The 14,515-nt window shown below is 44.0% G+C and overlaps 1 protein-coding gene across 5 annotated transcripts in view; it reads left to right on the top strand.

Moving 5' to 3' along the window:
- Window positions 1-14,515, top strand: part of HSF2BP (heat shock transcription factor 2 binding protein) — an 82,661-nt gene that overhangs the window by 22,288 nt on the left and 45,858 nt on the right. For all 5 annotated transcript variants that reach the window (XM_060151019.1, XM_060151021.1, XM_060151020.1 and 2 more), the window contains 3 exons: window positions 1,319-1,468; window positions 3,116-3,248; window positions 13,506-13,623. In XM_060151019.1, coding sequence (XP_060007002.1) covers window positions 1,319-1,468; window positions 3,116-3,248; window positions 13,506-13,623 — 401 coding nt within the window. The remainder of the gene's footprint in view (window positions 1-1,318; window positions 1,469-3,115; window positions 3,249-13,505; window positions 13,624-14,515) is intronic.

Raw genomic sequence — 14,515 nt, 5'->3', positions numbered from 1 at the left:
AGAAAAAGCTAGAACATCTCATATGCTTTAACTTTGTGGGCTATTGAGCTAATTATACTTCGGTATAAATGAAGTTAGGTTTTTGTATATATATTTTTTTAAGGCCATAGGCACGGTTACAGGAGAGGGATAGCTCTTTCTTTTTTAAAAAATTAATTAGTTTATTTTTGGCTGCATTGGGTCTTCGTTGCTGCGTGCAGGCTTTCTCTAGTTGCAGTGAGCGGGGGCTACTCTTCGTTGCGGTGCGCGGGCTTCTCGTTACGGTGGCTTCTCTTGTTGTGGAGCACGGGCTCTAGGCATGCGGGCTCAGTAGTTGTGGCACGAGGGCTTAGTAGTTGTGGCTGGCGGGCTCTAGAGCGCAGGCTCAGTAGTTGTGGTACACGGGCTTAGCTGCTCTGTGGCATGTGGGATCTCCCCGGACCAGGGCTTGAACCCAGGTCCCCTACATTGGCAGGCAGATTCTTAGCCACTGTGCCACCAGGGAAGTACCAGGTTTTTGTATTTTTAAGTTTATCTATTATTAAGTAAGGAAATGCTCTCATCTTTTAAGGGAACTTCAGGTAACAAGGAATAGTGAAACTGGTGTTGACAGTTGGGATGGGCAGGAAGCCCCACATCACCCAAGACCCACCTGAAGGTGAACCTTTAGGAGTGCTTGTGTGGTCGGAGGTGACATCAGGGGGACAGTTCGCTTGTTAAGAGCCCTGGCTTCAGAAGCCCAGTGCTGGTGGGAGGCTGAGAAATCTTGCCTGGCCTCCGTCTTCTTGTTCCGCTGGTGCTTAGCTTGCTGGTTCAGGGCACGCCAGGGAGGCCCTTCCTTCTCACTCCTCTCCTGCCTCTGCTCCTGTCTTTCCTGCCTGGTCTTGGCTGTGTCACATGGCATTTTTATAGTGGAGTGAGCCGCTTGGCGGCGGCAGGCACCTTTATTAGAAATACTGCTCTATGTGGGGACCGCTGTGTTAGCTTGTTACTTTCTTCGGGTGTCCTAGTTGGTGCTGTCCTGGGTACAGCCACGTGGGACCTGAGATGCCTCATCATCCGTCTTACTTCAAAGAAGATGAATTCAAGTCTTTGGCAGTGTTTATAAACTCTAATGCGGTAGTGTGTTCTTTTCTGTGGCTGTTATTTTTGCCTCTGAAGTTTTTGAAAAACTTATGCATTATGCCTCTCTAAGGGCCAGTTTACATTTACCAACTGTTTACTATATTCTATGTGCATTTCTTTTCTTTAAAAATACCTTTGAAAGAGGAAACACAATAGAGGGATTTTGAGGTTGAATGCTGTGCATTTTTCTGATTTTGTTTTGTTTCGATTTCAGGAGAAACTGGCTCTTCGACAGCAGCTGAATGAAGCAAAGCAGCAGCTCCTGCAGCAGGCAGAGTACTGCACGGGAATGGGCGCAGCGGCCTGCACCATTTTGTGGGGCGTCTCCAGCAGTGAGGAGGTGGTCAGAGCCATCCTGGGAGGAGTAAGCACGCCCGCGGGCCGTCAGGGCATTGTTGGGTAGTGCTTGTGCAACTTAGAGGACACAGTGCAGCTATTAAGGCGCCTACAGACTAGATCCATTTCTTCTGTTCATCAGATAGTTTTGGAATACCATCTGTGTAGGGCCCCCTGTAACTGGTCTCTGGGGGATATGGAAAATGAATGAAATAAGATCCCTTCTCTCCCAGAATCTGTATGGTGTTTGTGGAGATAGTTCCACTTCAGTATTATTACTTGACATTATATGCGTTTAACAAAGTTCAAAGTGCTTTTACGTGTGTTGTTCCAGGGGTAATATAATATTTAATTGCCTGAATGTTATATGTTAATAGCATGTGAGTGCCCACAGACATCAAGGAACTTCACAGAGGAAGAGAGATTTTAAATGAACCTTGATTAACTTGCACAGGCAGCAGTGGCAGGAAGGGAAGAGGGTCCCTCAGGAGGGGAGAAGTAGAGCAGTCAGAGACCTGGAGTGAGACATAGGGACCGTGTGTGGGTCACCTGACACAGGGTGGGGGGTCAGTGTGGTTGATGATTTGTCCAGTGGGTGCTAGGACGGGATTCCTTAAGGCTTTTTGATTGAAAACGTGATAGGACAGGAGGGGAATGTGGGCAGCTCAACCTGACAGTGGGTGAGGATGGAGGGGGGGGGGTTGTGGGTGTGGAGACTGGCCAGGAAGACTGCTTGGAAGGTGGAAGGCTGCCCCCCAATAGAATACGGGATGGGAAGTGGAGAGCTGTGTGGGTGAGGCAGGACTTGTGACAGGGTGGTGTCCATGGCAGAGAGGACAGAAGGAGCCCGGGAGGACTGTTATCTGACTCTGGGAGAATCGAGTGGTCCTGAATGGCAAACCATCCGTCGAGGGCGGATGGTTGGCGGGAGGCCAGTGGTATGTTACTCATCATCTGCAGCAATAAAAACAGTGGAGGGACTAAATGTATCTTAAAGTTTACCGAGCTTTCTTAAGGTATAACTTACGTGTCGTAAAATTCATTTATTTGTAAGTGTACAATTTAGTGTTTTCTAGCTAATTTTTGGAGGTGTGTAATCACCCCCACAATCCAGTCTTAGGATATTGATATCACCCCATGCAGTTCCCTTGTGACATGTGTAAATGCATTGCTTTTCAAACTATTCCTTAGAACCCTGCCCCCGCCAAGGAAGTGCTTTCAAGGTTCTGGGAGCCAAGTAATGAAGACTGAAACTGTCAGATGAGCCTGTTGCTGTCTTTTACATGTTGTGGTTTCAGTTAAGATTTTATTTGAAAAACAATTTCTGCCAAAGGTTTGAAAACCTCTGGTTTCATGCCTAGAATAGAGAACATATTTTTCTACTATATTTCTAGTATGTTTTTGGGTGAATTCAACCCAGTACTTCTATCATTGTATAAATTTGAACTGTTTCCCTCATGTATTTTACTATATCAGTCTTCAGGGTAATTTTTCTACATGCCCCAAACTTCTTTTTTTCTGATCTTTTCATTGGGAAGTTTTAATGAAGGAATAGATTTAAAAATATTGCTTCTGTAATTAAAACCAGAGTCTTTCCTCTGTGTCCTGCACTTTGAAAGTGTTTTCCTACTGGTATTTGTGAAAGGGTGTGACATTTCCATTTCTGAACTTTCAGGGTAAAGCTTTGAAGTTTTTCAACATCACTGGTCAAACAATGGAGAGTTTTGTGAAGTCACTGGATGGGGATGTCAAGGAGCTGGATTCTGATGAAAATCAGTTTGTTTTTGCTTTGGCTGGAATCGTAACAAGTGAGTAATTCTCTTCAAACGTAGTGACTTTCAGAAGTGAGTTCCAGAGCAGTGATCACAGTCGGGGTGTGTGTCCATAAACACCTCTCAGGAACATTTCAAATAGGCTCCTGCCCTGGAGAATCTGACTCGGTAAATTGGGGGTAGGGACCAGGTGTATGTTGTGGAACATCACTCCAGGTGATTCTGATAGGTATCGGTGAGTAGCAACGAGTAGTCTTAGGAACACAGGGTGAGTTTGCACGTTCTGGTCAGTTCTCTACGTGGACAGAAGTCAAAACTGTAAGTTTAGCTACTTGTTGTTTGGAATCATCATCATTTACTAATGTCTAGCTAAAGTAAAAGCCTTAAGCAGAGCTTAAGTTAAACTCTTGCTGTTGTTCTGGTGTTGTAACTAAAGAATTCCAAAACCCTAAATTGTCTCTTTAGTAAAATTTTCCCAAAGATTATAGTTAGATAGAATTCTGTGGCAAAACTGCTGTAAAGGATAAAGCCAGATGGCTATATAATTAACACTAATATCTTCAAATAGTAGGAGGTGGTATATACTAGGGAGTATTAAGGCTTTTTGTTCTAAGTCAATGAAATAGTTAAATATAGAGCTATGACTTACTTTTTTACATTGCTTTTTCATCTCTGCTGTATGCTATGCTGTTCTCTGCTGTTAATGAGAGGGGAAATGTTACATTTCTTCATCTACTGAAATCCTCATGAAGTAGATCTCATGTAGATGATTTCTTCATAATCCCTTAGAAACTGCTGCTATTCTTCTGGGGCAGACGTTGAGACCCGGATGGTGTTCAGCCAGTCCTGATTTAGCCTGGCACTTTATCCGCTGGAGGACTGCAGAATGCACTTTCATCATAGTGCCTTCAGCTGGTGGAGGCTTGCACTGCTCCACCTTTCAATATTCCTTTAAGGTCTCTTTTTTAGCAGAAGGTATTTGCAGATTTGATGGTTAGATGTTCTGCTATTTGCAGGTGACCTCAGAGGTCTATGATGTATGTGACTTTTCATTCTGCTGAGTTGTGAGTTTGAGCTGCTTGAATTGCCAGCCTGTTGCCCAGCAGACAAGCTCAACCTGGCTTTGTTTTTCCCTGCCTGGTCGTGGGCGTGTCCACATTCCCCTTACGCGCTGGTGAATCGTATGGGATGATTACGTACTATGTTCGTGCTGCTCTGCAGAGGCGTTGGGGCCTTATGTGTGTCAGATACCAAGACTCTGTCCCACGGGGAGTAGGCAGTACAGCAGACACCTTGGTTAGCCGTCAGATAGATCCTCTGCCTTCTAAAACAACGATTCTTCTTTTAAGTTTACCTACGGTAAACTCACCCATTACAGTTTTTTCTCACCTTTTTGCAGTCCTGTGAGTTTTGACAAATGCATGCAGTCATGTCACCACCACGGTGAAGACCTGGAACAGGTCCACTACCTCCACCTCATCTCCCCATCTGCCCTCCCCTTTCTTTTGTAGCCAACCCCTCTGCCCGCCAGAAGCCCAGGCAGCCGCTTGCCTGGCAATTTGCTACACCTCTTAGCTGAGTTTTCTGGCTGGCTTATCTGGCCTCCAGCGCCTGCCCCAGGTGAGCAAGTGCTTGCCTCACAGCTCTCCTTGCAGCACCTGCCTTTTCTGATTTTTCATATCAGTTGGTTGACCTTCAGCCTCACCTCTGATGTGCTCGAGATAAGTTGTGATTTTTTGAATTATCTAAACTGCCCCTTTTAAAGAATGGAGGTGTAGCTCTTTTCAGTTTACTGTATCCTAAGCAAAAACTGGATGTCAAGGATTTGTTTAAACATTGAAATTATGAAATTTCTTACTCATCCATAGTCACTGTTCTTAATAATAGATTAAAATAGTATAAAGTGTCTGGATTTTCAGGCCCAGCTAGTCCACTTCCCAGGATGTAAATTCTCTGGACTTTATTTTCCTTATCTGCGAAGTGGAACAGTAATACCTGCTCTGACTACCTTTACACATTTTGTGAATGTTACTGAGCTATGGTGAAGTGGTAACACATTGTAAACCAAGGTCCTGTTTGACGTGGGGGTGCGATTGTTTCCAACAACTCTTTGGTAAAAACTTTATTTATTTATTTATTTATGGCTGCATTGGGTCTTTGTTGTTGGGTCTTCATTGCTGCGTGCAGGCTTTCTCTAGTTGCGGCGAGTGGGGTCCGCACTTCGTTGTGGTGCGCGGGCTTCTCATCGTGGCTTCTTCTCATCGTGGCTTCTCTTGTTGCAGAGCTCGGGCTGTAGGCACACAGGCTTCAGTAGTTGTGGCACACAGGCTCAGTAGTTGTGGCTCGCGGGCTCTAGAGTGCAGGCTCAGTAGTTGTGGCGCACGGGCTTAGTTGCTCCACGGCATGTGGGATCTTCCCAGACCAGGGCTCGAACCCCTGTCCCCTGCGTTGGCAGGTGGATTCTTAGCCACTGTGCCACCAGGGAAGTCCCTCCAACAACTTTTATAAGTGGACAAATAGAGAACTTAAAAGAAGATGGCAAATTATTATCACAGCCCTGTGAAGATTGACTTGCTTAGCTTGCAAGTGGAAAACGTATTTTTCGAACTACTTTTTGACTATTTGAAACTCATAATTGCACTCGTTGCCTCTTAATTCTGGGTTTCTTCATTCAAACAATGTTAGGTAATGATTACAGAATCAAAATTACCTTTTTTTTTTTTTCTTTTTTGCCACACTGCGTGGCTTGCAGGATCTTAGTTCCCCGACCAGGATGGAACCCAGACCCTGGCAGTGAAAGCACCGAGTCCTAACCACGGGACCGCCAGGGAACTCCCCCAGATTACTTCTTGATTGTTGATAATTTATGGCAGGACTGGATCCAGCTTATCTTTTGTGGACGTAACAGTCCCACAGAGTTGACAGCAGAGCGCCCTGAGTCAGCAAGCAGCACTGCTCCTGGCTCCTCCACCTCAGGGGAGCAGTGCGGAGGGTGGGCGGGATTGAGGCCCAGTGTCCAGTTCTGCTTCTACCACTGGCCAGCCCTGTGTTCTTGACTCTGTGACCCTCAGCTTCATCTTCTGAGAAAAGAGTCTTAGACCCCAGATGATGACTAAGGGCTGCCCCAGCCCTGGACTTGTGCAGCTGCTTTGAGAAAAGGGGGCCGTGAGCCTTGCCTCCTGGATCAGGTGACAGGTTCTGAGCGGCAGTGGGTCTTTGGTGTGTGCCGTGTCATTGAGTTAATGTCCCTAGAGCAGAGCTTCTCGGCCTCGGCAGTAGAATTCTGTGTTATGGGGAGTGTTCTGTGCATTGTAGGAGTTCAGAAACATCCCTAGAATCTACCCATTAGAGGCCAGAAGCAACCCCCAGTTGTGACAACTGAGAATGTCTCCAGATGTTGCCAGTTGTGTCCTGGGGGCAAAATCATCCTCCCTTGCCACTTGGAGACCACTGCCCTAGAGCACCGCCTTAACCCATCATGTACATAGACAGAAAGGTTTATGATACTCCTGGATGTTAGAGGCAATTGTTGAGAGAGATTTTGAGATTGCTGAAGGCTGTTTTGGCTTCTCTGTCCCCTGGGCATGCTTCTGGCATGTTTGATTTAGTCTAGTCGTATAACTGGTCTTGCCAATTCAGGAGAATTTGGTACCTGTCATCTACCATATCCAGTTAATCACAGAAATTCTCTTCGTCTTTCAGTGGTTTGTCTTGGATAATTCGGGTTACTGTGTAATCTTTCCTTAGATAATGGCCTTCCTTCAGTTGCCAGAGTATGGCCTAGATAATGAGCTGTTGTTTTGGGGAATTGGAGTGTTTCTTTGGAAGCTCATCTCCCTTCTTAGCAACCTCAGTGAGGAGATAAACACAGTCAACCTTAGAGTTTTCCAGACTAATGGAATGTAAGAGGAGGTTATGTATGTGTTGGATCAGAAGGACCCCACAAAGAGCTCCACTGTATCCTTAAGATCTGGGATTAAGACTTGAAAGAGGCAGGATAGAACTTCAGTGAATCCCTGGGGACATGACTTTCAGGGTGAATTGTTGATTTTTCTAGGTGAAGGCAAGTAAATTGGCCAATTTTATAGGATGTGACACTAAAGAGACCTGAGCATTAATCTCTTCCTGTAGAGAAGCGGCTCCAGGCAGGACGGAGAAGAGGAATTGTTCACGGATTTTGGACAAATCCACATCCTCAACCATTAGAGTTTTTTTTAAGCAGGTAGCATTAAGCGATTGTGGGGCTGGTACAAGGAATTACTAGTCCTTTTTCTATTAAGCTGGTCATTGGTGGCCTATGGCCTTCCGTGGCTTTAGCTCTAGAGAAGATGAGGTAAAGATGAGAAGAATCATCTGGAGTCTTTTGGCTTTTGCCCCAGTTGTTTAACTCTGTCCATAGAACCAGGATTCTGGGACTATAGTTAATTCTTTGGTTATTTCTTGAATCTTACATAGTATATGGGCAAATAATATTCAGATCGGCTCTAATTTGTGTATAGGAGAATTTTCTGGGACTTCTAAAAATTATCCTTCTGTAGTGCCTTTTCTTTATCTGTTCCATTTACAAAATAAACATCTGTCCATTAAACTTTGCAGGGGCTGTGTCCCAGAGAAGGGAGGAGTATCTTTCTGATAATGGTCTCAGAGTCACAGTTACAGGTTGGGAGAAGCAAAAGATGCTGGGAGTCTTTCTTTCCTGAGAGTGCAGTTGCATGTTAAGGGAAAGAATGTGAACAAATGGAAAGAACAGGAATTATGCTTGTAGATGAGCCGTAGGAAAGTTGGGGGTTCTGCTTGGAGCTGTTTCCTTCATAGTGGGTCAAGAGGTGATAGCGTTTGGCTGGCAGTGGCACTCTGTCACCATAGGCCTTGCCCTTGATTTTTTCTGTGACTGGGCGTCCTAACGGTCAGAGCACGCTCACTCCATGGTGGAAACTTATCCAGCCTGGTGAGGCAGGTTTGGCAGGTGAAAGCGCAAGGAGGTTATAAGAGGTATGGGAACATTTCCCGGGAGTCATGTTGACACTGCAGACTGACAGCAGCAAACAGGGAAGGACAGTAGACTCACCCCTCTCAGCTGGCCCTCAGGTTACAGGGTGTTTCTCTCTAGCCTGACTTCTCACCACAGAAGCCAGGTCATGTAAGTGGGAGAGAAACTGGCTTCTGGGAGCCACTTCCCAGCGGGCCTGGGCATTCCCTCCAGTTCTAAGGGGGTTTCCATACGTAGTGTACAGAGGCGGTTTCCAGACTGAGGTTACCCATGGCCTTTGGCCCACTCCCCCACCCTGACAGCGAAATCATTGACTTGATAAGAAAGTACCACAGCAAATGCAAAGAAACAAAAACCAAACAGTAAGTCGGTCACAGTATTCATAGAAGAAACTTTCTTATGTTTCTTTCAAAAAATGTGATGTAGTGTGAGTGCTTCAGAAGAGCAGTTTATAGAGAACAGGTCCAGGATGAGCAGTAGAGGCTGAGTAATCCACTGAACATGACAGTCATATCCCCACTGTTATTATTACTATATTTACTTTTTAACAGCTTTATTGAGATAAAAATATACCATACAATTTGCCAACTTAAAGTATGTAATTTGATGGCTTTAGTACATTCATGTAATTGTGCGTCCGTCTCCACAGTCAATGTTTAAACATTTTCATCACCCGAAGAGGAGCTCTGCTCACCTCAGCCATCGTTCCCCAATCCTGCCATTCTTCTAGCTTTAGGCAGCCAATCTACTTTTTGTCTCTATAGATTCGCCTGTGCTGGACATTTCATATACTGGGACCATATAACATGGGGTCCTTTGTGACTGGCTTCTTTCATTTAGCATAGTGTTTTCAAGGTGTCCATGTCATAGCATGTACCAGTACTTCATTCCTTTCTATGGCTGAATAATATTCCATTGTTTGGCTATACCACATTTATCCATTCATCAATCGATGGACATTTGGGTTGTTTCTACTTTTTGGTTATTATAAATAATGATGCTGTGAAAATTTGTGTAGAAGTTTTTGTGTAGATATATGTTTTCATTGCTCTTGGCTATACAGCTGGGAGTGGAATTGCTGGGTCGTATGATATGGCTTTTAGCATCTGAGGAACTGTCAGACCATTCTTTGACAGTGGCTGCACCGTTTTACATTCTCACCAGCAGTGCATGAGGCTTCTCCACATACTTGCCAACACTTTAAAGTTGTTTTTTGGTTATAGCCATCCCTAGTGGGTATGAAGTAGTACTTTGTCATGGTTTTGATTTGCATATCCCTGATGGCTAATGATATTGAGCATCTTTTCATGTATTCATTGGCCATTTGTGTATCTTCTTTGGAGAAATGTCTATTCAAGTCCTTTGCCCATTTCAAAATTAAGTCATTTGAGGGACTTCCCTGGTGGTGCAGTGGGTAGGACTCCCCGCTCCCAATGCAGGGGGCCTGGGTTCAATTCCTGGTCAGGGAACTAGATCCCACATGCATGCTGCAACTAAGAGTTCACATGCCATAACTAAGGAGCCCGCGTGCTGCAACTAAGGAGCTGGTGAGCCGCAACTAAGGAGCCTGCGAGCTGCAAATAAGACCCAGTGCAACCAAATAAAAAGAAAAAAAATTGTCTGATACAGCCACTATGGAGAACAGTATGGAGGTTCCTTAAAAAACTAAAAACAGAACTACCATATGACCCAGCAATTCCACTACTGGGCATATACCCTGAGAAAACCATAATTCAAAAAGAGTCATGTACCAAAGGGTTCATTGCAGCTCTATTTACAATAGCCAGGACATGGAAGCAACCTAAGTGTCCATTGACAGATGAATGGATAAAGAAGATGTGGCACATATATACAGTGGAATATTACTCAGCCATAAAAAGAAACGAAATTGAGTTATTTGTAGTGAGGTGGATGGACCTAGAGTCTGTCATACAGAGTGAAGTAAGTCAGAAAGAGAAAGACAAATACTGTATGCTAACACATATATATGGAATCTAAAAAAAAAAATGGTCATGAAGAACCTAGGGGCAAGACGGGAGTAAAGACACAGATCTACTAGAGCATGGACTTGAGGACACGGGGAGGGGGAAGAGTAAGCTGTGACAAAGTGAGAGAGTGGCATGGACATATATACACTACCAAATGTAAAATAGATAGCTAGTGGGGAGCAGCTGCATAGCACAGGGAGATCAGCTCAGTGCTCTGTGACCGCCTGGAGGGGTGGGCTAGGGAGGGTGGGAGGGAGGGAGACGCAAGAGGGAGGAGATATGGGGACATAGGTATATGTATAACTGATTCACTTTGTTATACAGCAGAAACTAACACACCATTGTAAAGCAGTTATACTCCGATAAAGATGTTAAAAAAAATTGTTATTTGTCTTTTTATTATTGAGTTATAAGAGTTCTTTGTATATTCTAGATACCAGTCCCTTATCAGGCATATGATTTGCAAAACTTTTCTCATTCTGTAGTTGTCTTTTCACTTTCTTGATAGTGTCTTTTGAAGCAAAAAAGTTTTGATTTTTGATGATATCCAGTGTGTGTTTTTCTTTAGTTGCTTGTGTTTTTGTTGTCATATCTAAGAAACCATTGTCTAATTCAAAGACATGAAGATTTACTCCTGTGTTTTCTTCTAAGAGTTTTATAATTTTAGCTCATACATTTAGGTCTTTGATCTATTTTGAGTTAATTTTTATGTATGGTGTGAGGTAGGGGTCCAGTTTTTATTTCTTTGCATGTGAATATTCAGTTGTCCCAGCACCATTGGTTAAAAAGATTACTTTTTTATCCTTTCTCCATTCAATTGTCCTGATCCCCTTCTTGAAACTCAGTTGATCATAAATTTGAGTGTTTATTTCTGGTCTCTCAGTTCTACCATTGATCTGTATGACTGTCATTATGCCAGTACCTTATTATTATTTCTATTGTCGAAAATAAGACAGAATTGTTACAGCCTAAAGCAAAACTATCAGACATAATCTGCCTCAGCTCTTTATATTTTTTATCAGCATACATAATTCACACTAGTTTCATTCCTTAAATTATATAATTACTATGGTAACTTCTAGAAATATTTATAAACTTTAAAGAAAAATGAACCTAGGGAAAAAAAAGTACATTTTAACAGAAAATTAAACCAGCAATCCTTTGTAGTCCTATGGTTGACTCATAAGCATCCCAGACAGACTGACAAATACTGGAGCTATCTGAGCAGGAATTTATTCACGTTTATTTTGCTTCATAGTTTGCTTGGAATGCAGCATTGGCATTTGCTATTATAATACTGGATACATGATAGGGGACTTCAGTTACCAGTACATTTGTTGTGTTCTGTTGGGTGTTGTTGCCTGCTCTGATACAGGGTACTTTTTTTCTTCAGTGATATATTAGTGATGTTCCTGTTATCTGTTGCTAGGTAACAAACTGCCCCCAACCTTTGTCTTTAAACAACGGTAGTCATTTATTTTGCTCCGGAACCTGCAACTTTCTCAGGGCTTGGCAGCGAGGATTTGCTGCTACTCTGCTGTCTGGGGCCTCAGCTGGGGTGACTCAAATTGCTGAGGGATGGAACAGCTGGGGGCTAGTGGGACATCTTCCTATCCTAGTGTAGTCCCAGGCTTCTCCAACTGTGTGCTTTTTCTGTAGTCTGCATCACGGCAGCCTCAGGAGAGTCAGATTTCTTTCCTAGCGACCCAGGGCTCCTAGAGCAAGTGGCGAGAGACGGAGGTGGAAGCTGCCAGGCTCTTTCTATCTTGCCTTGAAAGTCATGCAGCAGCTGCGCTGCATTCTGCTGGTCACACTGGAGTCTTAGGGCAGGAACAACCCAAGGTCTGCAAACAAGAGCCGTGGTTTGCTGGGATGTCGTCTCTGGAAACTACTAAAGTATGTAGCTAGAATGTATGTTTCACTGGGGAGTTCCCGTATGTAGTCATAACATGAAGAATGTCTTCCCCAAAAAACTACCTTAAAATGACTTTGAGTTTATGATGCCAAATGCTTCATTCCCCCCAAGTATTTCTTTAGTAAAACTAGAGTGTTTCCTATGGTAGAAAATAGAGTCATCAGGTTCAAATTCATTGAACACAGAAGGTTACATTTGTATCAGTTAAGGGTCCTGTCTTCAGTAAAGTTATAGCTGTCATGAAATTATATACCAAATAGCACCAATGCAAGGAAAGAGGCAAAAAGTGCTGGAAGGACAAGCAGAAATGGGAAGAAAAATCTGTTAGGTTTAGGAAACTTTAATATATCTCTTTTGATCCTCCTCAGCTCAGATAAACAAAAATAAATAGGAATGTCCAGGATCTGATTTCATAAAGTTGTTCTGGTAGCATAGATGAAATTTTATATTCTGCCATTAGGTTACCGTTAATCAAAGCAGAACAAATCAGTGATAAAATTAATCTTCCATTCTCGATAGTTATTAGCAAACTAAAAATAGAAGAACACTTCCTTAAACTTGTAGAGGATCTCTGCTGGAGATTCACTTAACTGTGAATTACTGGAAGCATTTCCACTGAAGTCAGGAGAACGAGGATGCTGCTGCCCTTCTTGTCTCCACCCTGGCCGGCTCATTTGGGTTAGACATTCTAGTCACTTTGAATCATGCTTTATTGTTAGACCTAGCTAAAGAAACATCTTACCGACACATACATAAATATTCTGGATCACTGACGTGTCCTCACGGGTATTTGGGAATGTGATGGAGCCAGTGTTATCTGCAGCGGTGTCCATGGGAGTCCGTGTAGTGACTTGGTCTGGTCCCCGTGCTGGTTCTGTGGGGCCTCAAGCATGAAGAAATGTGATACTTGCTGACCCACAGCAGGATGTACAATTTAGAAAAATTTCTTTTTGGAATCAGTTTTTGTATTCTCTCTTGACCTCATGATCTCAGTTTGGTATTCTGGTTTAGAGTCATCAGGATTTCACTCCCAGGGTTGAAAGTGGATTTTAGTGTCCTTGGTCCCAGGTAAATAATCAGCCCCTACCTTCTGTTTGGACCCTGACAGCCCATAGCTGTTTAACCCAGTATTCTGGAGCCTGGTGTCCACTTGCTGTGCTGTGCTCAGGCTGCAGACGTATTTAGACCCAGTGCTCTGTTCCACTACTGAGGCATTTGCTAATCACAGCGGACGTCACTCACCGTTTTAGTAACGGCTGTGGTTGTCAGTTACCCTGTCTGGGCTGTCAGCTCTGTGGATAACCATTCTGTGTGTTCATTAAGTCTGCTAGGAGAAGGACAGCAACACATCCTCTATCTTGGACAGACTTTTGACGCTTTGTTTCATCTTTATGTTGCAGATGTAGCTGCCGTAGCAAGTGGTCGTGAATTCCTGGTTAACTCAAGTCGGGTGCTCTTGGACACCATACTGCAGCTTCTGGGAGACTTGAAGCCGGGACAGTGCACCAAACTCAAAGTGTACGGTGGATGATATTTAAAAGTTCATGTTTATTTACATAGTAGTTAGAATTTGCTGATTGGGCCCCCTTTTCAAGCAAATGCACTTAATTTGGCTATAGTTCTAAAAAATAGAAGAAACAAATTTCCCGGAGAATTAAGGGATACACTCTCTATTCAATACTATTTTAGGAAAATAATATAAACAAAAGGAATGTTCCCACCTTAGGGCAATCACTGAGTCCCAGATGCTATCATGGGTGAACTTCAGGGTGAACTTAGAATAGGTGATGGTTTTGACAGCACCCCACTTCCAGGAGCCAGAATCCGGACTTATTTTCCACTGGTGCTTAACAAATTACCACAAACTTATTGGCTGAAACAACACCTCCTTCAAGGTCTGTAGGTCAGAGGTCTGAGTGGGCTTGGTTGGGCTACCTACAGGGTCTCAAGTGGCCCAAATCAAGGGTTGTCCAGGCAAGGCTCCTTTCCAGAGGCTCTGCACAAGAATCTCTTCCACGTACATCCAGGTTGCTGGAAGAATCCAATTCCCTGCGTTGATAGGACTCTGGTCCCTGTTTCCTTGCTGGCTGTCAGGCAGGGCCACGTTTAGCTTCCAGGGCTGACTGAATTCCTTATCACGTAACCTTACCCCATCTTCAAGTCACAACAGCTTGCCGAACCTTTCTTACACTTCAGAACCTCTTGGGTTTCCTCCTCTTTTGCCCGCCAGAGAAAACTCACTGTTTTTTTTTTTTTGTTTTTTTTTTTTTGCGGTACATGGGCCTCTCACTGTTGTGGCCTCTCCCGTTGCGGAGCACAGGCTCCGGACGCGCAGGCTCAGCGGCCATGGCTCACGGGCCCAGCCGCTCCGCGACATGTGGGATCTTCCCAGACCGGGGCATGAACCCGC

Source organism: Lagenorhynchus albirostris, chromosome 5 (genome assembly GCF_949774975.1).
Source record: "Lagenorhynchus albirostris chromosome 5, mLagAlb1.1, whole genome shotgun sequence".
Classification (NCBI taxonomy): Eukaryota; Metazoa; Chordata; class Mammalia; order Artiodactyla; family Delphinidae; genus Lagenorhynchus; species Lagenorhynchus albirostris.
Note: the sequence above shows the minus strand (reverse complement) of the source record. Positions and strands in the feature narration are given on the sequence as shown.